Source organism: Corvus kubaryi, unplaced genomic scaffold (genome assembly GCF_017639235.1).
Source record: "Corvus kubaryi isolate FWS band 111438036 unplaced genomic scaffold, C.kubaryi_AGA036_p1.0 65362, whole genome shotgun sequence".
Classification (NCBI taxonomy): Eukaryota; Metazoa; Chordata; class Aves; order Passeriformes; family Corvidae; genus Corvus; species Corvus kubaryi.
In genome coordinates, this window is record NW_024581943.1 from 26,342 (window position 1) to 50,730 (window position 24,389).

General features: G+C 36.0%; 1 protein-coding gene across 9 annotated transcripts in view; it reads right to left on the minus strand.

The window, feature by feature from the left end:
* LOC121673349 (A-kinase anchor protein 9-like) overlaps nucleotides 1-24,389 on the minus strand; it is a 107,063-nt gene that overhangs the window by 5,563 nt on the left and 77,111 nt on the right. For 5 of the 9 annotated variants that reach the window (XM_042046588.1, XM_042046587.1, XM_042046585.1 and 2 more), the window contains 21 exons: nucleotides 24,056-24,094; nucleotides 22,638-22,870; nucleotides 21,882-22,001; nucleotides 18,655-18,831; nucleotides 18,441-18,545; nucleotides 17,857-18,009; nucleotides 17,416-17,595; nucleotides 13,930-15,018; nucleotides 12,772-12,912; nucleotides 11,905-12,390; nucleotides 11,410-11,473; nucleotides 10,576-10,694; nucleotides 9,604-9,795; nucleotides 8,561-8,749; nucleotides 7,781-7,925; nucleotides 6,804-7,023; nucleotides 5,673-5,823; nucleotides 4,117-4,785; nucleotides 2,186-2,385; nucleotides 1,271-1,379; nucleotides 221-406 (listed from right to left, as the gene is read on the minus strand). In XM_042046588.1, the coding sequence (XP_041902522.1) occupies nucleotides 221-406; nucleotides 1,271-1,379; nucleotides 2,186-2,385; nucleotides 4,117-4,785; nucleotides 5,673-5,823; nucleotides 6,804-7,023; nucleotides 7,781-7,925; nucleotides 8,561-8,749; nucleotides 9,604-9,795; nucleotides 10,576-10,694; nucleotides 11,410-11,473; nucleotides 11,905-12,390; nucleotides 12,772-12,912; nucleotides 13,930-15,018; nucleotides 17,416-17,595; nucleotides 17,857-18,009; nucleotides 18,441-18,545; nucleotides 18,655-18,831; nucleotides 21,882-22,001; nucleotides 22,638-22,870; nucleotides 24,056-24,094 (4,967 nt within the window). Of the gene's footprint in view, nucleotides 1-220; nucleotides 407-1,270; nucleotides 1,380-2,185; nucleotides 2,386-4,116; nucleotides 4,786-5,672; nucleotides 5,824-6,803; nucleotides 7,024-7,719; nucleotides 7,926-8,560; nucleotides 8,750-9,603; nucleotides 9,796-10,575; nucleotides 10,695-11,409; nucleotides 11,474-11,904; nucleotides 12,391-12,771; nucleotides 12,913-13,929; nucleotides 15,019-17,415; nucleotides 17,596-17,856; nucleotides 18,010-18,440; nucleotides 18,546-18,654; nucleotides 18,832-21,881; nucleotides 22,002-22,637; nucleotides 22,871-24,055; nucleotides 24,095-24,389 lie in introns of those variants that run through there. The other 4 variants (XM_042046583.1, XM_042046590.1, XM_042046586.1 and 1 more) reach the window with 3 other exon arrangements.

Consider the following 24,389-nt stretch of genomic DNA (forward strand, 5'->3'; position numbering starts at 1 on the left):
TAGTTAACAAAAAAGAAGCTGGGTAAAATCACTAAGTTTTACATTTAACAGTGAGCTGAGACATACTGATCACTGAACAAGAATAACTCACACCCATTTACTCTGTAGAGGGAAACCAGGAAAGACAGCTTGATCACTTTCAACTGGGTGACTAGGATAACGAATTACGCTTTTATGTCTCTATACATAACTCATTACATCAGCACCACCATAGACATACACAGTCTGCTGAAGGTTGTCTGTGCTGGTGTCTTCTCAGTTCTTCCTCCAGTTTCATAACAGCATTCCTCAAATTATTCTTCTCTTCGCTCAGTCTGCTGACAAAGCCCGTCAGCTCAGCATTTTGCCTCAGCAGCCTCTCAGTCAGTGAGCTGGACGGAGTCCCTGGTGGCAGCACCAGCTTCAGCTGTGAGGAAGAAAGAAAACCAAACTCAACCTCTATTAGATCCAAGTTGCCAATTTGAAAATAACTGGCTTACAGTGAAAAACTTTTGTAGATAATAGCTTTGCATCAACTTGTACATAAAAACTTCAGTGTACATGTAAACTACAGATTAATGTGACTTTCTTGTCTATACTTATCCTGTACATTACAACAGAGTACTTTCATACAAGCTCAATTGTATCAGCTATAACAATTTGCAAAGTTTTCTACTACGTTTATCTATCTTAGAGGAAAAGAAAAGCCTCAAGGCTTTTTTCAAGTTACATTGAAAACACTTCCTCTTAAAATACAGGTAAGGATCAAATCAAGCTCACTTAAAAATCAAATATTGCCAAATTCCTTGCAACAGATTACCTCACTTCATTTTTTACACAGGTGCATGTTACTCAATCTTCAGTGGCCTTTCCTTTGGTAAACACAGGGCAGTTTAAGTAAACGTGTTGTGTCAACACAATACAGTAAATACTAAGTGTTGATTTTAATATTAGGAAGTACTGAGAAAAGTTTCCTCAGTTACAGGATTACTGCTGAAAGGTAAAGAACTTCTCTTAAAGAAAAAGCCAAGAGATACAGAAATTTAAAATGAAACTGGAAAAGTTTTAATTTGAAAGTTGAAAAATCACTTAAAGTATAAAAAAATAAAAAAAAATAAAAGGAAGGATGTTTTTACCCCTTTACTTTACCAACTTCAATCAGAACACTCACTGGAATTTTCCTTTATAAAGTAAAGACCTGAGTAAGTACAGGCTTACAAACTCCTTACTGGTTTCTGCCCACATATCATCATCCAAACTCTCCCATCAAAGTTACAGCATTGACTCTCACCTCTTCCAGACTGGAGAATCCAGGCAGTGTTTTCAGTTCTGAAATAACTTCTTCAATAGCATTTTGTACTGCAATGAAGTCTTGATCATCTGCTGTTTCAAACTGCAATCTGAAACAACAGGGACAGTTTGAACAGCAGACAACTCTGACACCCTGAGCCAGACTAACAGGACTAGATTCCTATGCACTGGATCTATAGCAAGTCACTTCAGCACCATTACTGGAGACAGGGCAACATTTTCAGGACTGCTCAGTGACTCTAAACAAAATTGTCTTGATATAGAAAAAAAAGCGTATAAAACAGTTTCCACTCATTTGTAGACAGGGATGTTCTACATGAACCACATTTAAAAGAGTGGTTCTGCTTCCCATGAATCTGTTGAATCCGTGTGATCAAAATCTTAGGGTATACCCCAGATACACCCCATCCTGCTTTGTGCAAACATGTCCGAAGGAATGTTTAATATTAAATGACCATCACAGCAAAATAAAACCAGGTTCAAACCTCCCATGATATTTTTTTATCTTATTGAGATAATAACCCCCAAAAAATAAGAATCAAGATCGGTTTCACTTGACCATCAGTTTTTTCCCCAAGGAGGATGATTCAGAACAATAATCCCTATATTCATCCCCTTATACATCATGAATTGTTTAATTACTGTTTTAAATTCATCTACCTACACCATACCCAGAGAAACCTTATCACTTTTCAGAGAAAGAAAGGACAATTTTGCTGTGCCTTAAAATGAACCCTGTTAAAACAAACAGGATTTACAACAGCACTTGATACTCTGTAATAAAACCAGATCAACCCCAAACTCAATTAAGCCCTGCAGTCTGTATGATTCAAACCCAATACATTAGCTTGCTGGTTGCTGTTAACAAAACCAAATAGCTGAAGACTGGTCTAACCTGCTAGCAGCTTTCCAAGCCAACTGCTTCAGCTTTGGAGATGCATTTTGCAGCTTTTGTCTGACTTTTTCCAGAATTTCAGTAGCAGCAGAGAGATCTCCTGTCAGTGTGCGGTAAGTCAACTGATTTGACTCAGCACCTTCCATTTTTTGCTGGAGAACCCAATTTCTTGTTCTGTCATTGGATGTATCCCAGGTAGTCTGGAAAAAAATATGTATCTTATAGATATAGATATATATATATATATAATGTATGTGATCCAATGCTGTAAAATGAAAACATACAATTCTGAAACACCCTCAGAAACTGAAGAACAAGTAATTCTGACAGAGACAGAAGTTTAGTGTGACTACAGCACCGCTGTAGTGTAGCACTAAACTATCATTCATGAAAGGTCTAGTGTCTTTCTTGACTAAGATCTAGCAAACATAGAGCTACAGTGTGAATCCAGTCAAAAAACTTAGTCAGCAGGAAGTCACCAAGCCTTTCTGTTTCTTCCATCAGCAGCTCCTTTACCAGTTGTGCATGGAATTTGAGCAACTGGACCTATGTGTTTTGGTAACCAATTCATAGTCAGAAAAACAGGGGCTGAAAGAGACCACCATGGTGATGGAGGTCAGTCCACAGTCACAGGCAACCACACCACAGATGCTACCACAAGCAACATAATGCACTGAAGAGGTGTTCCTCAGCAACAACCTCCCAACACTGCCATGGAAGAACTGCCATCACTCACAAAGAAACCTGAGCCCATGGCTCTGCCTTTGGCTGTTTGCCCTACAGTGTGGTACCAAAGAAAAAAGTCTGTGTGTTGCATATGTCACAGGAAACAGCAGGAGATTCATTATTTGAAATTCCAGGCAAATCCTGGAAAGCAGATCAGACTATCTGCTGATGAGGAGGGGAAAAAAACCTAACAGCTGCTGCTAACCTGACGCAAGGGAAGACTCTTTGCTGACCACAGTGCTGGCAGTTCCCTCTGTGCAGAAGAACAAGGTGCACAAACTGAGGGAAGGCTGCTGCTGCCACAGTTACCAGTACCCTCAACATCCTGCCTCTAGCTGTGGGTAGTTTCCAATGCTTCAAAAGATAAAGGTAGCCAAATTAGATGAAAAGAAAAATTTCCTTCCTGGCTCCACACGTGGATAACTGGTAAAAAGAATGATCTCGGCATGGGCAAAAACATGGTCAGCAAAGAGGCAAGCAAGTCTCATGTCAATCCTCTCTGCAACTATCCACAAATCACTCACCTAGCAATGCTTACCTTTTTCAGGCAAGTTTCTAAAAAAGTTCTAAAAGTAATTTAAAAATAATTTTAAAACTTTCCTGACCTTTTATGAGAGTGAAAAACGTAGAGGAAACAGCTACTACTTTCATTCATCTAAAAATTAGGATATTCTTAAATTGATTTTTTACCTTGATTTCTTTCTTCTGTTTTGTTTGCTAACATATACATATTCATGCATATGTTTGTTTGCTTGCTTACTCATTTATTTACTGAAGCTGTTGGAAGACCACTTATAAGGTTTCAAAGACCCCTTGCAGTTTATGAACTAAAGATTAAGGGCAGTGACCTGCGACATTACTGAGTAGGAATAGCTCATTCCTGCAACTGGTTGCAAGGAATGTTCTTCTCCTGAGACAGAGTGTGTGTATACATCCAGATGCATTTCCCCTGCTTGTGCTCCTCCTTATACACTTCTGTAACTTTGCTTTCAGGAGGAAGCAGGTGAATAGTTTTAGGCAGCAAACTGGAATGCTTTGCCTTTTCCATTCTCTGCCTTCCCTTTCCCATCCTCTGGTGCCCATGGTCTGTAATCTGCAGGCTATTTTATAGATTGAGTCAAGGCACAGTGACACACAATTGAGCAAAAGAATTAAAGCTAAATTGCATATTTCAATATTACACATTACTTTCAGTCCTACTGTACCTCATTTGGGTTGTGGCTTGGTGTCCTTTTGGCTTCCTTTCTTCCTTCATTCTCCTGCTCTTTTTTCTGTAGATCTTGGATTATTTCCTGCAACTTCTTTGTTTCATTCCCTAATTTATGAACTTCTTGCTTCTTTTCTCCAAGCTGCCACTGAAGGTCTTCTACTTTGGACTCCAGTTCATGGAGTTTCTTCTGTACTATTATGTTAGCATCTTGTTCTGCTTGTAATGCTTGCCTCTGGATCTGCCTTTCTTTTTCCATTTGCTGTCTCACTTGCACGGATTCCAGTTTATACTTCTCCATCTCACTTACTAACTCCACTATACGGTCATGCTTTTCATCCATTTGCTTCTGTAGCTCTTTAAGCAATTCCTCAGATGGATTAGGTGTTCCAGCTTGCCCCTTATCTTCAGCACTTTGAAGCTGAGCACATAGCTCTTTTTCCCTTTCTAGGGCACTGCTTATTTCGAGAGCTCGAACCTTCTCTGATTCAAGAAGCACCTGCAACTCAGAATTACGGCCTCGCTCACGTGACAGCTGGGCAGCACTGAGTGCTTCTTGGGATTCAATTTTCTGTTGCAGATCAGTTGACAGCTGTTTCTCTTGCTCCAGAAGTTTAGTTAACTCTAAGTTCTTTTGTTTTTGATCTTCAAGAGAAAATTTTAAGTCCTTTCAAAAGAAAACGGAAGGATTGATTAAAGCCATTTGTGCATACTTTCCATTGTCTTCTGCAAATTGCAAATGCTACCTCTATACATGCTGCTTTTAACAGGTTTTGCTATTCACAATTAATGTGACAATACTCTGAATGCTGCAGTTACATCTGATACTAAAATACATTACAGATGTCTTTATTCTAAAATCAGATTATTTAATAGAAGAATCATTGTAACACATACTTTATAGTGAGATACAAGCAGCTGTAGTTCTGACGTTGAAGACAGCCAGCTGCTTTTACTTTCTAAAACTGTGAAAATGATTTTTCAACTTCAGATTTCAAGATGTGAATAAATCTATGCCATTGAAGTTACCGCTTTTTTGCCTTTTGTCTTGTACCAGGATACCTGCACTCCCCTTCACTATAGCAAATAGTGCAGAGGTACCAAGGAAGATACTAATGAAGCATCTTCTCCTAAAGTAAACTCCCTAGTTTGATTTTCATGAGGTGAAACTGCTGACTTTTTAAATGGTGACAAACAATATGTCTCCTTAAATACTACATTTTACAAGTTAGGCTGTGGTGGGGGCTGGGTGTAGCCATATTAGCAGTGTTCTGTCCCCTTGAATAATAGAGGGCCATTATAGAATCTTTTAATCTTGGGCCTGAAAAGCACGGTAAAATTCCTATTGATTTAAACGGGATGTGCATCAGGCCTTTTTCTTACTTTGCCACACAGCTTCTATACATCTTTCTTCAGCTCTAGATGATATAATACTACAGTTGAAGACAGAACATGAAGCATGCATTGGGCAAAAATGTAAGCTGAGATGAAATGTTAACCAAAAGAATATTTTCATGCTCCTTGATGTTCCAGGCCACTTGGATTATGGAATACCTCAAGCTCTTCTCTTCCTCTTTCTTCACTGCGTTCCATTTTAGCCTTTTCCTTTTCCAAAGCCCACTGTAGCTCTCTTGATTTTTTCTGTTCGTTGGCCATTGTATCCTTGAGAATATCTAGCTCAGCTGCTTTTTCTTTAACTTCAGTCCTAAAAAGAAACGGGCAACTTTTACATTAGGCAGTGGCTCTAATCCTATCATGATAAGGTCAGTTACTTGGTTTTTTATTCCATCCTGTGCACTGAAAACACTGCTAGTCTAGTAGAGTAACAGTGAAAAGCCTATTTAGAAAGGCAAGACTAACTCAAAACCAAAGGATCTGCATAACTCAAGAATGATAGAAACTGTGTTCATCCTGCTAACTTTGTAGCTGCCACTTGTGGGGGCTCAGAGGCAGTTAGTGTTCAACCTAATCCAGTCACTGGCCAAAATCTTAAAGAATGCCATGGAAGTGCATCTTGCTGCCATGTTTCTCAAGGGAAAAAAATATATTGGGGGAAAAAGAAAAATCTATGACCTGAATTTTCACTCTGTGCAAATCAATTTTGCATCAGTTTGTAGAAGAAACTTGCTCCTGATCGTCTGTAAAGGGTATAAAGTAACCTCTAAAGTAATCCCAATTTAAACTCCAGCTTAATTTGTTATCTCTGAGCTGAACATTAAGATACTGTTCATGGGTGCATCCCTCTGGTTCAGGCAAAAATAATAATGGCTTTCCTAAGTGCCAAATCTGTGGCTTCTGCTATCAACCATATCAAAGAAAATTTAAGAGTATTTCATATGGAAGTACTTGCAAAGTCATCTTAACTTTGCGATTTTTTTCTCCATGTTCAGTTTAAAAAACCTTCAACAAATATGGTCTACTTATTAGCTTGTATAGAGTAGTCTAATGTAGCAAAGTTTAAAAAGGAACTTGATAATTAATAAAGCATTAAATCAAATTATGAATTGAAATACATTTTTTGTCAACTGTAACAAGTCTATTTTGGTCAGGAAGGTTTTACAGAAGTACTGAGAAGCACTTATACTGCATGAAATCAATGCCCTTAATAAAATCGGTATTATGATTTCAGATTAAGAAAGATGATCTTCACAGTCAACACAGAAAGCTTGGCACTGAAAGCCACACCTGATGGTTTCTAGGTCCTTGAAGTGCCTGTGCTGGGCTTTAAGGGTAGCTTCAAGCTCTAGTTTGGCTTGTGCAAGTTCATTCTTCAGCTCTGCGCCCATCATTCTCTCTGAATTCAGCTGCTCCTGAAGTTCAGCTGCTCTGTCCTTCATACTCCGGAGCTCCACTTGCATCTCCAGTATTTGCAACTGCTTCTGCTGCATATTATACTCCAGCATTTCTAATGAGAGCATCATTAATACGGAAATTACTTCATAAAAAAGCATTGTGTGTTTGGGTAAAGCTTCCCCTAGCTAGCGCGTGACCACAAAGCTATTATTAAGAGTGATATTTTAAAATAATATATTCTTTCATTAGTGGAATAAAAGGAAAACCATGCCTTTTATACCTGAATACCTTTCACACTTTCAAGAAATCATTTCAACTTCTGATTTTCTTAAAGGCTATAAGACGTGTGCAACTATATCAATATGCATCATTTGGATAATGATTAACATAACTGAAATTAGATATATTACATATGTATACCTGTGACCTAATATTTGTAACTACACACTGACAGTGAGCTTTACTTAATTTTAAAGTATACCTGTTCTCTGAACTTTTTGTTCTTCATTCTAATTGCTTCTTAGTTTCTGCATTGACTGACTATCCAACTTAGATAATTTCAAAGCTGCTGAACCTAAATAGTGAAGCATATACATGGAAAATAGCCTCAAAATTCAAGCTTGATTTTTATAGCAATTGGACATAACTTTGTATCACTTTCAGTTTGATACAAGTCATAAGAACACAGATTATACCTTAATTTTTGCAAAAGTAATCAAAGAAGATTGAAGAAGATAAAAAGTATGCATGTTCAGAACACGCATATCAAAATTGGAGAGCAAGGAAAGTCACCATTTTTGTCACTTACAACGTTATGAGCACTGCCTTGAAAGCATTTGGAAACTGACATATATTACCACAGAAGTCACCTTGGCTTTTTGAATCAATCTCTTGTTCTCTGTTTGGGTTACTTTTCTTACTGTTCATCTGAGCATGTAATACTTGAATCTCCATCAGCAAACTTCTTCTGTCTGCATTCTGAAGACAGTCCATTGCTGCTCTCTGGTTAGTAGCCTATTAGCATTAGAAATATTTTAAAAGTAAAACTCCAGATTTTATGAAAATATCTGTGGTGTTGATATAATATTTATTTATACATTCATAGTGCATATATATTCAAAACATTTTCAATTAAGTCAGTATTATATTTGAAAGAACTACTTGTTAATTTTTTATTTCTCTACTAGGCATCAAAATTACAGACTGAAAAGAGCTATCACTTTTCTGGCAAATTGCAATTTTTCTCACTAATCCTTCCATGTTCCAGAGGAGAAAACTGACATTCTCTCTGTCCCATAGCAGCCTTATCACTTTCTCTTCTTGCAACTTATTTTATATAAACAAGCTATCTTTTCTCTTAGACAGTGTAACATCATTCTAATTAACTTAATGAAATCGCTCAGGACAACTGCGTTTAATTCAAATTGATCTCTGAAGGCTGTATACGTTCTATAACTTGTGCACCCAAAAGTTTCTTTCCCATGCCATATCACTTTTCTTTTAAAGACACCACTTCTTTCTGCAAGTCTGACTTTTTCATCCTTAGACTGTCAAAACTACTATTAATACACATATTTTAATGGATTTATACATTTTAAATTAAAATCTAATGTAGACAAACACTTCGACTACAGTACGGTTTATATTACCTGCTCCTGTAGTCTGTGCTCTAACTGATTCATCAACATCACTGCATCTCTTGTGCCTGTTTCTGCAAGTTCAGTTTGAAATGCAGCAAGAAGAACATTTTGTTCCCTCACAAAAAGCTGTTGAATGGCATGCAGAAGTTCTCCTCGCCAGTCTGAGACACCTTCAGGAGATTCAGTACTTGCATAAATCTGCAGTGGTACAACAATAATTTAAAGTGCCAAACGGAAAGATTACATCGTTATAACTCAATGTAAAGTGTGTGCTTTCAGTGGACTAGTTAAGCTTTTCTGAATAATTGTGTAAATTTCATCCACCCAAATGGATGCACTTACTGTACACATTATGCATTTTTCAGCATTCACAAATGCTAAACTTTTAGCTTTGTTTTAGATGGAGGCAATTTAGCTTTTTGTAACTGAAAACTTAGCCCTGTGTAGTTACTATTTACGTTACTATATTACACTATTCTTTTAATTTTTAGTACATTGCATCTCTTCCTAGGCTCTCACAGGGCTGTGTTGGACTTAATGATCTCCAAGGTTTTTTCCAACCTAGTTCATTCTGTGATTCTGTGATATTATATATGAAAAAGATTTAATTTAAATGACATGAAGGTCATCTGCCCACTTTGCATGGTAAAGGAAATGCTGAACTAATAGAAACTACCTACATATATCCAAGAGTCTAACGGGGATAATTTAACAAGCAAAAGTTTTAACAGATTACTGGTTAATATGCCAATAAACAACAGCATTAAATATTCTACTTCAACTGCTACTGGAACACGCTTTCAAAATAGAATTCTTCTTAAAAGATGGATCTATACAGTCAAAAGTTATCAACGAACAGAAGAACAAATACCAGCTGTAATTTAAGATAGACTACTACCATAAAGTGCAATATGCAGTTTTATGGCACATTTTTAAAATATGTTGCCTTGTAACAGAATATTTAGGCATTTAAACCTGAACAGTGAATGTGTCTTTGAAGGTTATAATAAATAATTTTTTATTCAGATAGAAACTTATGGTATTATTTATACCTCGGCTTCTCTGTGAACTTGCATTTTTGCAATTAGGTCTTTCAAAGATGAGATGGTGCTTAGGAAAGCTTTTCTTTCTTCTAACCAAGATTCTGGCTCTTGCTCATGAGGTGACAGATCTCTTTCACCATATGGAAATTCAGTGAGAGACAGCACCTGTATGCCTTCATGATGGACTGCTCTCAGCAAACCCTACGATAAAACCAAAAAGAAATCATTAATGCCAGTAGTAACAAGATATAATAATAACAAAAATAATTGCAATCTCATTTCATATGTATTGGAAAACTGGTACTTCTAATTTGATCAGCATAAGGAAACTACGCTTCCTTGTATCAAGGACAGAAGTGTCACCCAGTCCTTTATATCTATCAGACAGAAACTTATTAAACAGCTGTATTTTTTCTCAGTTTCAGATAAAATTTTCCAGTGTACATTGGTCAAATCAATTTTTAATTCTTAAAACAGCTACTAATGGAAACTGACATTTTAAAAACAAAAGTCCTGGGAAGCTTCCAGGTGAGCTTTACCATTCACTGTTTGAAATTACTATGAAGCTAGGGCTTTGTCACTAAATACTTTTTTTTTAATGTAATTAAAGCATGATACCCTTACTGTTTATAATAAACACATTTGCTTTCATAATATAGTATAAAAATAGAATCTATAAAATTATGTAATATATGATCATGACATTATTGTTAATACAACAAAATTGCAATAAATTGTAACAGTAGTTTTATTTCTCATAATCATAACTGAGAACAAGCCTACAGATATAAAATTCCTATTTAGCCTAATTTAAAATGCAAAAATGCACATCATTGTTCAGAAGTATTTTAAAATGTATTAAAATAGTCAACACTAGAACTTATCTAAATGGCTCTGTTATCAATGATCAAGAAGAAGCTAATCTCAACTTTCAGTAGTATCACTCCTGTTCCATAAAAAAAAAGATTGTGTCTATTTTACCTTAATTTTTTTTGGAAGTAAATCAGTTGAAGTTTCACCTTCATCTATTCCTTCAGCTATCGTGTCGGACCCCTGGGTCTGAGCAAGATACATTCCTGAACTCCAGTCTGAACTGGAGTCTAAAATAAAAGGAGAAAAAAACATGAAAGCTGGATTACTGTGAAGCTTTGAAGAACAGGCATCAAAAAAGTATTTTTTATCTGTTGTTTTAACAGGTAGTTGCATGTCACTAAAGGTTCATTCTAAGCTGGAGACTACCTGTTTTATATTTTTCTTTTTCAGTTTCAAAGAAGTTAACAGCAAAACAAAACTAAAAAATAAAACCACAACCAAATTTAAAAATCCTAGTTTTACAAGAGAAACAACTATTTGCATAAACATTTCTGCCAAATGACCCACTCTTAACATGCTTCGCCTTGCCTATGAAAAGGATCACTGTAATAATTTTTATTGCACTTGGATAAGTCAATACCTGTCATCATCTCCCACTGCTAGGGAGCTGTAGCTTTAAACACTATCAGGAGATCATGAAGCTACACTGAAGAGATAATGTAATAGCTAAGATGGATATAGAAACTCCAATGGGAAGAAGAAAAATTAGCATCTGATGCCCCAACTAAAACCCATCTCTGCTCCAGACATTTTCCTTTTATACCAAATTAATAGACATGTCATGTCCAGAACATTTGTTAGTGCCAACAGGCTTCTGCTTCAATGTGGGCAGTTGCTGTTTGGATTTCTTAGAAGACAAACTCTTTAATGGTAAACTTAATATTGAAAAAAGCAGGCTTAATTTGTAATGCTCTTTGAAATCTGTAAAAACAAATTTCTTACCACTAGAACCTCCATCTCTAGCTTGATATGGTGGAGAACGTGCTAATCCAGAAACTGGGATTCTCTGTATTTAGAAAAGAAAACAATCAAATCTTTAAACAGCCCTTCACCACTCTCAATAAGGGAGTGACTTTGAAGGAGCAGGAAACAATGTGAACCTCTTTGTTCCATTTCCCCTGCAATCAAAGTAATAAAACTGAATATGAGAGAGATGGCATTCCACAGGGTGACCTACACTTGTCCCCATTTCACAGAACAGGACAGGTCCAAGGCAGAAGCACAAGGAAGCACTTGATAGTTGAGCAAACCTGCAAACTTAAATGCTGAGAAACAGGTTCACAATCTCTCCCAGGGCCATGGAAACACTAGAACATTTAAAAGTTTTTTACTGACCGTGTGGTGGTTCACACTTAACAGATTTTAAATGGGAATTTCTGTACCAAGAGCAAAAGTTTAAACCAAAGTATTTCAGTAATTAAAAAATAAGATACATACTTCTTTGGCTTGTAGAGTTTCTACGACTTCCTTTAAAGTATTACATTCTTCAGTCAATACTTGTACTGCAACAAACTTCTCTCTCTTCAATGCTTCAGACTCAGAGATATGCCTTGTCTCCATGTCCATGATTTCAGCCGCGTGGAGTTCCTGCATTTGGTTGATTTTTTCAGTAAATTCTCTTACAATCTCTGCAATCTCTTCTGAAGAACATCCATTTTGCAAATCAATTTGGATTCCTGCATTTTTAACAAGGACTGGTGAGATTTCCACAGTATTGTCTGTTTGCAGTGAGGAGTTGTTTCCAGTTAGAGTAGACTCACTGGTTGACAGATCACAGGATATTTCTGCATCCCTCTTGCTTTCAGTTTTCACCATTTCTTTGTCCTTTCTCAGGTAACTTGCAAGCCTCTCTTCTGCTTGAACCAGGTTCTCTTTGACCTTGCACAGGTCTTCCTGAAGATGTATCAGACTTGCCTCTTTTACCTGTAAATATGGAGAACCTCAAGTGCAATCCTTCCAAACACTTAAAACACCTAAAATCCAAGCAACCCTCTGAACCATTACAGCTCAATTTAGTCCTATTTTAAAGCAGTTAAGACACATGGTGGCAAATATTATCTCCTAAGAAATACAGCTCTAGATCCACTGCTGCACTGCAGTAAAACTAAGTACTGTGGCAATGAGTGAATATTTGATCTACAGCATCAGCTCTGTTCCACTCCCAGCAGGCAGTGAGTGGCTGTTTTTCTTGGTAGCATTCTCAGTAAATGCTTAAAACCCCCCAACCTATAGCATGCATATTTGAACAGTAAGTCCTGTATAATTATTTGATTTAAATACAATAAGGAACACTCTGGTTCTTACTGCTAGTTCTTGCTGAAGTTTTTCTGCCTTTTCTCTGTAACTGCTCAGCTCTTCCTTAGCAGCAGCTGCCTCTTCTTTCACTTGTTCAAGTTCATTAATAAGCACATTTTCTTTTTGACTTTCCATGATCTTTGCTTCTACCTATATGGCAACACAAAACATGGAAAATGGTAAAGAATCAAGTTTTAACAGCAGTGATCACTTTCACAGAAACTTACAAAGTGAAAAGAGCAAAGGGAAAAACAAATGTATGTTATTTGGGTTAACACAGCCTCAAAAAAATAAGACTAAGACCATGGGAGAAAAGACTATCCTACAGTTTACTGTAGAGAGAACTGCAACCATAAATTGGGTACATCACACAGAAACCACAGGGAGGAAGGTAAACAGAGAGTAGGAAATGAGGTCTGATAATATTACCCAACTTACAAGACATTTATGACATTCACTAAATTTGTATTTGGATCAAGGATCTTAGAACCTTTTCTTGCCCAGTACTGGGTTCCATGATTGCTGCAACTCTCACATTGAGAGATATCAAGCCCATTTTTGGACTATCAAATATAGTAAATTTTGACTGATGGTTCTAAGTTGAGAGGCAATAAACCACTAGTGCACGGAAATCTGGACAAATCTGGAAAAACTACTTAAGGTGAAATATCTTTGGAACTGAGATGGGAAAAAAAACCAAAACATAAACCAAGATCAAAACATATATAAATAAACAACCTCCATCCCAAAAAAACCTGTATAGACAAATTGGTATCGCTTCCCTTATCATTCTGAATACTCTCTTAGACAGCTTTCATGATTTTAATTTTTATCTCTCTGCCTCCACACCATGTAGAAGTGTACTTCATTCTATTCTATGTCAAGTCAAATTAAGAATAAGAAATTATATGTCCAAAATTCAAAACCACCTTACATGCGTGAAAAGGTAAGGCGTTTTTAATGCAAAATGGAAACTGATTGCGGGGTTCCCCTAAAATAGCATCCTTCTCTTCTTTGTGACTGTAAGGATAATATAGAAACTGAAGTGCTACACACAGCAGAATATTCCTATAGTTATTCTCATTAAGAACCATTTCATTCATTATACTTTACATAAAATAACAGGTTTTAGTAAAAACAAGCCAAAAGGAAGTGGCATCTAATTACCTGGTATGTCTGCATTTCTTCTTGTTTAATATATTTCTGAATCTCTCCTTTATGTTTTTCTTGAACCTCTTCTAGCAATTGCTGAAGTTCTAAGAACCTCTCTTCTTTCACTGTAGCTTCCTTTTGTGCAACTTTTACATTTTCTTTTTCTAGCTCCAAGCTACGATTTACCATTGCCAGTTGGTCTTCCATCTCACTAAGCCTCTGTGTTAAGAGTGATAATTTTGATTCTGTCTCATTTTCAGTTCTATCACTCAAACCCTCTGTTTGGGTATTCTTGCTTGCTTCATCCACACATTTTGAAGCTTCCTGAATTTCCTGCATGAATTTTCTCTGCTCTTGAACTGCATTTAGCTGAACCTGACTCACAAGAGCAGCAGCAACCTTCTCCATTAGTGTCTTCTCCAGTTCTAATATCCTCCTTTTAAGTGCTTCTCTTTCAGCTTTGCTTTGCTCTTTCATGTCTTTTATTTCATTGTAGGACTGGCACAGTTCTGAATCTTTTTCTTTAATGCATGCCTGAAGTTCCTGCAGTTGTATCTCCATCTTGCTAATGGTGACTCTTGCACTCTCATCTGAAGTCCTAAGTTGGGACTGATCTAGCAACTCTATCTCCTGACATAAGCCTCCTTCCATTTGTTCAGTTTTTCCATTGCTCCTGTCTTCTGGTTTTGACTTATCACCTTGGACTACTGCACACTTATACTTCTCTGTTATTCTTTCATGCTCTTTTTTTAACATACTTATTTCTTGCTTTAACTGGCTCATTTTTAACTTAGTTTCCTCAAGCTCATTCTTTGTTTGAGATGCCTCTGCATTTATGTTTTCTACTTGCTTTTCCAAAGCTTCCTTTTCTGCCAGAACTGCTTCAAGTATGTGTTTCAGACTGTCAGCATCTTCTTGAAAACCAGCAATGTCTGCTGGTACTTTTTGTTCAATAATTGCCAGCTCCTGCTGAAGCTTATCAATTACATCATTCAACTGCTCTACTTCCTCATCATTCTTTTTCTTCACACGTTCTTGATCGCTTTTCAGACATTCTACCTGGGCTTCAAGCTCCCGTATATGCTCGTTTTGCTCTTCAATAATCTGGGGAAAAAAAACCCAAACAGAAACACCCAGATAACTTTTGGTCTGGACTTCCCAGAAACAGTTTAATTAAACACTGAAAGATCTTGTAAAAGAAAGTTCTCAGAGAATTTCTTAATGTGATGTCTCTTCTAAAGCTTTATGAGAATTGAGACATCTTCAGACAGGACTGACAAAGTAGCCTGTGACCTTAAAGAAATGAAAAATAGGTATTAAAGCATCAGATGAAGTGGAAAGCATTTGTAACATGGTGGCTTCTAATAAATGAGTAGAAACAAAAAATGGAATGACTGGTGTTGAAAAAATCTAAGTTTAATAAATAAAATTCTTAGCAAAAGGAATAAAAAGAAGTTATCAGATTACAATAGATAAGTTTAAAAAAATTCATTAAAACCCTTTTTAAATTGCAGCGGGAGCAAATTTCACTTGAGTGTAGAAGAATGACAAAAAAATTTCCCTTTACAAAAATAAAATAAAGACAGACCATATAATAAGTAGTAAGTCTAAGAAACAAAATGGATTTTTTTTAAGTGAATATTTGGAGATCTGAAGTGAACAGTGCTTCTACAGTGGAAATGTGGAAGGCAGAAGAAAATATGTCAAAAATATTTGGAAATACATAAAATAAAATCAGTTAAGATATCTAAAATAGGTAAGAACTCTAATAGAGTCTTTTAGAATATGAAGAAAACATGCAGAAAAGGTGAAAGATGACTAAATTCATTACTCAAATAGCCATGTTTTTTCCTTTATCACTTAATACTTCACTATGCTTAGTTAGTTAAATAGAATAATAAGATGACTTTGTATTAAGCATATGTACAAAAATAAATGTGGCCATATAAATTAGAACGGCTGGTTTGCCAAGCAAGAACTTAATTTTAAAAATCCAGAAAAACTAGAGGAAGCTCAAAAACACTAAATAAAATCTGAACAAGTCATAACATCATAAAATGGCTTGGGTTAGAAAGGACCTTAAAGATCATACAGTTGCAACCCTGCTGCCACAGGCAGAAGAAAGCACAGTGGTCCTGGTGATCGGTATCAACTCAGCATAGAGGTTTCTGTTCTTCAAATTCTGTTCTTCAAATTGGAATAAAGGCCCACAGAACGCAAATACAGTAATTAAAAGAAAAGCACTTTGTGGGATGAAGATGTCTAGGGGACTTAGAAAAGGGATTAACCTAAGAATAATCTATTAATATTTAATAATGCTCTCATAATCAAGCAGAGTAATTATTTAATGTCCTGGAAAATAAAACCAAGTCAGAGGATGAAATTAAGAAAATTAAGCTTTATGTAACAAGAGAAGAAACTATTATTAAAACAAATTTTAACTGAATCCTAGGTGTTTTTCTCAAGGCAAGAACTGTAACTCTATTACTGGGGTCATTGTATAGAGCAGAACTGTTCTGGATTCTTGAAGTATAGTATTTCCTAAATCCAGTTTTCTAAATCCAATTCTAAGTTTTGTCATTGTTTCACTATAACTGAGTTTTGCACATAAAGACTCAGGGAAATTATCCAGCTCAGTCAGAGCCCTATTTTAGTGGATTCAATATGTCCTAGTAGAATGTTAGCCTAAATGTTCTGTCAGCTACCAAGGGATAACAGAAATCCCGTTCTTAACTTGCTTTTGAGTTAAAGCTTATGACTAATAAATGACATTTAAAATAGTCAGATGCAAAATTCAGCCACTGAAAAAATCAATGTGTTTTATCTGTATAAAATCAGAGTAAGCCAAAAGAAGATGAAGCTGATAATCAAAAAACCACATAATTGAAAAATAAGAGAAAGCTACAGGTGCTAAGGCTCAGTAAATAAAAGATAAATCTGCTTCTTTCTGTCTTCCTCTCTATTGCTAATAAAACACACCATTTTTTTTGCACCTCCATGCTTGAAACTGGATAAAAGACGTTTCCAACACTGGTATGAGGACAAAGCATTCACACAAGCTCACGGAGCTCTGTTCAACTGCTAAAAATGCATTAAAATCCAACATTACCCAGCAGGTGTCACTGGAGCGTAACACTAAATGAAGTCATGTGAGGGAAGATGCTAAAATGAATGTTGAGATTGAATTCAGCTACCTACATACTACTAAATATTCAGACATATCAGAAAAATAAGGAATGAAGAAGAATTTAAAACAAAAACTCAAGCAGAAATAAGGCAAAATAATTAAAAAGAAAAGCAAGCAAAAAGCATCTGTCATAAACAAGACTAAAAAAGAAAAAGAGATTAGGTTTAAAGCATTCCTTGAAACTGAAGCATCTGCATTTTTGAATCAAGGCAGCAATAGAAGATAATGCAACTGGTGGGGGACAGAGTGTTTTTTTCCTTCAAAGAGTTAGCAGCACAAAGTAGGACTCTGAAAAGGATTTCAGAAGTGTGTACCTTGTTGTCAGTTGTGACTTCAAGTTGCTGTTGCAGTTTTGCTATTTGTTCATGAAGATGATATATTTCCTGATCCTTTTCTTGCATGATGTGAGCGAGCCTCCCAGCCACTAAATGATGGTCTTTTATGGTGGCATCTTCAGATTTCTGGATAGCTAGTCCTAGTATTTCCATTTCATCCTGCCAAAAAAACCCCAAAAACACGTTACAGTTGTACATAACATTTTCTGCATATTCTTGTATGAGTATTTCAAGTGTAGGAATTAAAAAAAACAAGTTTCATGGAATGACAAGTAATCATATGAAATTTTAAATATTCTGGCAAATTGAACAGTGGAATGCTTGAGAAAGAGAAAGAATTTGATGTCTTGGCATTTTCAAAGAACTTATTTCTGCAGAGGAAGGAGAATAAATCTTTAGGCTTCTCTGTTACACAGTTACCTTAAATAATTTGTTCTCTTGTTCAAGTTCCTGCAAGTGTGTAGTGGACTCCTTTTGCTGAATTTCTAGCTGCATGTGCAGTTGCTGAACTTCTTCATTTTTATTTTCTAGCTCCTCACGAAACTGCTCCAATTGTTCCTCAAGGTTCGTGACCTATGTTTCCAAACAAAAGGAGAAGGAAAAGGAGTAGGCAGCCATACCAAAAATCAAATGTTATAAATTTCAAGTACAATGTCCACAGTAAATTGGTTTGCTAAGCACAAACAAAATAATGTGTACTTGGTGACATTCTGAGTCCTTAAACCGAATGGAATTTTAAACACCACTAAAAAAATCAGTTGAAATCATCACAAAGTTTTTATTAATTGGGCTGAATTTTTATTTCAGAAACACTCTTTCAAGTCATAAATATTAACACAGAACAACAGCTATCACGGATCACAGGAGAATTTCAAAGGGATTTGGACTGCTGTCTCTCTAACTGTAAAAAATTTCATCTGTATAGTTCACTAAACTCAACAAAAAGCAAAAACTGACAAAACAACATGTAAATGGAAAGATGGAACTTTTCACAGGAATTTTACCTCCTTTTCTTTTCTGTCCACAGCTTCTCGTTCAGCTTGCAGTTGTACTTCAAGAGGTAACTCTCCCTTTACTATGATGGTGCCAAACTGTTTCCTTTCCTCCACCTTTACATAGGAATAATATTAACAGTTATCAGATTAAAAAAATACACTATTTTGGTCTCAAGAAAATACGAAAGGAGCAAACCCTTGATAAATTTTGACCAAGCAATACCTTTTGCAAGTGGTCAGCACTGATGATTAAGGCTTGTTCCAGTTCTCTTATCCTGCATTCTAGCTTCTCAATTTCTTCATTTCGTTCTTGTACATCTCTCTGAAGTTGCTCCTTGGAGAGCAAAAGCTCACTGCATTTGTCTGTTTTCTCTTTGAGATGATTTGTTAACTGTTCAACCTGGTGACAATATGGCAAGATTATTATATTGTATTACACTGCAAGGGTTCACTAGCAACGGCAACACCATGCATTTTGGACGGGGAGAAAATATTCCTCTTTTTCTCCCATAAGAAAACTCCTAACTCTTTAGGTGAAGCAGAATGTCAGGATACTGTGGTACGACATCAACAAATACCAACAGCATTATTTAAGAAGTGGTATGTTCTGTGCTGCATTGCCTGCTCTCTAGAACTGATCTTGTCCTTCTGAAGCCTTCATACTCTGTAGTCAGTCAAAAGCAAGCAGCACAGCATCCCTATGCAGCACACTAAAATGATGCCTTTAACGTCTGTGGATGGAATGTCTTGACCCTATGGTCAAGATGCTATTTGCCTCTGAGGAAAATCATAGCTCTAAAAATCTGTGACAAAATTATTCAAAAGAAGGAGCTGATTTGTGACATACAGAAATATCCTAAAACTCACTGGGTCTTTAACATTGAAGAGAATAGCTATACTTAAATGACAAAAGACAGGAAGCTTTGTTTTCTTGCTGTGTTCCTTAACTGGGACCAAACAGATGTCACGGATGTAGTAATTTCACTTTCTATGGGGGACAAAACATCCAAATAAAACATTCTGAATCTCAGCAGGTCAGATGTATGTATCTCAGCAATAACATATTAAAAGATTAACTGAAGTAGCAGACATAGTAGTATCTATCAATTTCTAGCTACATTTCAGAAATTATTAATTGAAATTAAAGATAAGAAAGACGCATAACAAATCCATAGTATGATGTACAGAGTTAAGACCTGAGTAATTGAGCAAGAGACAGGGAAAGTAATATTTGTCCCACTCCAGAAACTGATTTCAGTATTTACAATTAGGAAGTTACGATGTAGCCAAAAGGTAGAAGACTCAAAGCATTTCAAGAGATAGGAGAGAAGAGGACCAGAACATAAAGCTGACTGGATGGTATTATTGACGTTATCCATCCATGAGTAACATCACAGTCTGAAGTGACCTCAGAAAAGTCCTGAGAGAGAAATGGAAAAATAAAAATCAAGTCTAGAGCAGACTCTACGAAGACCCTCCCCGGAATAAGTTGACAAAGCTGAAACAACAGTAAGAAACAAATTATCAACTGAAAATGCTTATGGCATTCCCTCAAAGCAGAAGAGGATTTTAAAAAATGTGCAACTACAAAAAATAGAACAGCGCTCTCAAAAGCATGATAAATAATGAAAATATGCATATTTACAAAGTATTTCAAGGAACAATGTGACATCAAAATATACTATATGTGCCACACTTGATAAGATAAATGTAAACGTAATACATTATTGAAAATCCTGTCTATAACTTCTAGCATATCACATTTAACATCACCCATATGTAAATCAGCTGCTACATCTGTGGTGCTTGCAGACATTATCTTGCTGTCTTTCCACTTACTAAAAAGTTCTAATGTAAAAATATCAAACATAAATCTCAAAATTTTAATCACAGTTAAAGCTGTCTTTCATTTCACAGCATGCTTTAAATTTCCATTGTAGCGTATCTGCCAATTTAAGAGTATACACATATGTGTATATGTACATATAAATCAGGGTGATTTTTACATATAGATTCTGAGCAAATAGGACAATTTTTATTGTGCTATCAAATTTGAACTTTTCTTGGGAGAATTTTTTTTCAATGTGAGAATTTTAATCGGGAATTCATATGCTATCCATGCCACAAATAATAAACAAACACGTCACAAAATGAACCCAAAATGAACATCCTGGATTCAGGAAAATTAATTGTGCTGGAGCCACCTCCATCTGTGTAATACGTAAGCAGGAGAGGAATGTGCACACTCTTGGCAACAGAAGGAGATAGATGCAGAATTTCTGTATATGTTTTGTTTAACACGTACACAGCTAATTCCAGACAATTCATTGTTCACAGAGGCTGATGACAACCATATCCCATAGTACTAACTGAACGTCATCTTTCACAAACCTTTGCACTAAAATATATTTAGAAACCCAATGAAACACAGTTCTAAACCTGGAAATTCTAAATAAATAAGTACTTTGACACCCACATCTCGCATATAGCAGTTACATCCTATTACTGTCTGTGGTCCTAAACTATATCCTAGAATCACAGAATGCTTTGGGTTGGAAGGGACCTTAAAGATCACCTAGTTCCAACACACCTGCCACAGGCAGGGACACCTTCCGCTGTTTTATATAATACAGAATACTAAATACTGCTAATATTTAAGAACTGAATTAACAGCAACTGAACTACTCCAGTAAGACCTTTGATTTGAAAACGACAGTCTAACCTAATAGAGGGCATTTTAATACTGAAAATCAAGCAAGAAAATAATGCAAAAGTATCAACCTTGATCAAAAAGCAGCACACAAGAAAACCCACAAAAAATAAAATGTTATTTAATTGACTAACAGTTCATCAAACAAAATCTGCAAAAGCATTATAATAGCATTTACATTATAAAAGCATTTACACTGTTGCCACTTCTTGATTTTCCTGAGTCTAACAGTTTTCTGTGAGTCCCCTGAGCTGCTGTTCTAGAGTCACTACATTTGTTCCAGTGCCAGCAGACATTCACTGGGGAGGTTCAGGTGTACACAGAGAGTGCTGCAACATCTCAGGTGTTACACCTCAGCAACTCAATTCCCTCAGTGGTGTACCTGTGCTATAAACAGGATGTCAAAAAACTACATAAGAACATGTAAAATTGTTAAAACAGTCTTGAATGCTTCCACAAACTTTTGAGAACAGCAGATTTTCTAAGTTAAGTTACAGGAGAAAGCCTTATTGAAAGTTAAGAAGTTTCTGTACGTCTGCTACTAAAACTAAACAGCCTAAAAAAATCCCCAAAACACAGCTCACCACTTTCCTACAACACCTTCAGTCTCAGGGGATTTACTTTCCTGGTTTGCAAATGGATGCAGAGTAGGTACACCATAAAATAGCTTCACTATAATAACTTAACAGCTGTCAACTTGCCATTTATGTTCATTGAATATAAGTAATAAAATGTGTTACCTCTCTGGTTTGATGTTCATTGACAGGCTGACTCCTTTGTGGAACCTTAAGCTGTTGCTCCAGCTTCTGTATCTCTTGCTGGAATACATCTCTCTCATGCTCTCGGTCAATTGCTTGCTCCTGAAAGTTAGGAAATTATGTGGATACACCATTTTATTTAAACCCAATCCAAGTTAAGTATCTTATTACTTCTTACTTGCATTAATGTGAGCCTGGTAACAGTATGTGAGTATTTTTAAGGCAGCAGAACCTATTGCAGCTACCATTAACACCTTTATCATTTGGGGCAATAAATCTCATATTTTTTAATAAAAAAATTAGCATAGCAGAGACACATCAAGTAATATTTCACAAAAATGACAAGTTTGTTTCTTCTGTTCCAGATATACTACACAAATGACAGTAAGCAAATATTTAATGATTTCATTCCTAATGTTTGTCTTCGATAAACGTAGAATAAACAGAAATTCAAAATAGAAATGAACTCTGTGTTAATACTGATGAAGAGCAATCAGAAAAAAATAATTATAAATTGCTTGAAATACAGAGCTGTCCTAAGTAAGCACCTCCAATTAATTTTCAACTTTTAAAATGTTACTAAATTCTTGGGCTGGAACCTACAGCACTGCCTATATTTGCTACCACCTGCCTATGTTTGCTCAAAATCTGCAAATAATTAGCATTTCCCCTTGAATCAAACCTCAGCACCAGTGCTACCAACCCACCTTCATAAAATCTGCCTTTTACCATACTTACATCTAGAAATTTTCTTGTTTTCTCAAGTTGTTTCTCCAAGGCCTGGTTTTGCTGCCTTAAGTCCATTAGTTCTGCATTTTTCTCTTGTTCTAGCTCTATGAAACGATTGACTTGCTCTTCCAAGTCTATTTCCAAGACTTTAACTTGCTTCTGAAGGTCATCATACTCTTTTTCAGCTTGACGTTGTACTTCAATTTTTTCCTTCATTAGCTTTTCTGTTTCCTCCAGTAATTCTGAGTACAATAAAAGCATCACTACTTTTAGGTATGAATAATAAGCAATGTTATAAAGCAAAATCACTCCCCAAGGCATCCATGCTGTAATCTACAGAAGGATGTGAACTGGCTTGGGTTTTTACTATTTTTCTTTCTTTGAAAATATGTTTTCTTCTGAGAAATTATCAGGATAATGACTGAAGAAAATTCATATTAAAATTACTATCCTTTAGTTAGTCTTCAAAGGACTGTTACTGAAGTTGTATCAGATCACTTCCCCGTTTAAGTTTCATATCAATTAAGAGGCCATTGTACAATTGAAAAGGAAAGGAAATGCATGGAGTGAAACCACAGCTAGAGTCAGCACAGGAGTTAACAATGATGCACAGAAAACCCAACCCTCTTCTCATCCCCATTGCCAGTAAAATCAATCCACTCCCAGATTTCATTATTTAATGTGATACATACAAATAATTCAGGGGAAATACTGAGAGACTGCTGGGCAGACAGAAAGGAAAATTACTGACCTGCAACTGGAGCTTACAAAATCAGTGACTGCATGAATGCCCAATTTTGAGTCATCACAAAAAAGCCAGCAAGCACATATATAGGAAAGCCCCAAACCACTCCAAGACTCTTAAGCCACAGCCCACTGAAGTACCTATTAACTAAACGTACGAACCCCTTGAGGTAAAACCCAAACAGCTAAGCGCACTTACTTTTGGAGAATCTTAAAAACAGGATTGATATTTTAATAGAAACAATAAAATTTACTTTCACTAGAGAAGAAAGATCCTTCAGGCACCATCATCTTACATCGTATTTAACCAATTCTCATTTCTAGGTAACCACTATGCATCAATATAATAAAAACTTTAATTATCACAGTGAATGACTTAGCTGTATTTGGAAATAAAAAGCGATAAAAGACTACAAAAATATCTCTCCAATACCATCTAAGTAACTGCAATTCATAGGTGAATAAGATGATGGTTATTGATGAATTTGCTTATGTTTAGAAATCAAAAGAAATGTTGTTAGCAAAACGTTGAACTGAGTATGAAATACAACATCAAAGCTGCAGGCCAGTAAGAAATACAAGTAACGTCAGTAAGCCAAAAGCCCAATAATCCTGATTAACAATGTCAGTACGTGTAAGTCTTCCACCCAGTTACAGATTGGCCATGCAACATACAAACACACCTGCTTGGGAAGCTGCATCGATTGCAGCATCTACTAGGCCTAGGAGAATAGAGAGAGAGAAAACAAAAAAAAGAAGCAAAGTAATTCACATGCCAGCTACAGTTTTCTTGTGGTGCAACAATGTAAGAGAAAATGAAGCCAAAGATAGATGTGGCATTTAATGACAAAGTTGTTGAGATAACTTAGGGAATGTGACAAGTTATTCTGGTATGCATGATATAAGTGCCTACACATACTTATAGAATTGTTTATCCTTACAGCTCTTATACATGAAAATAACTTAAAAATATTTAGAAGCCTAAACCATACCAAAAATAACTAAAGTGGAATCACA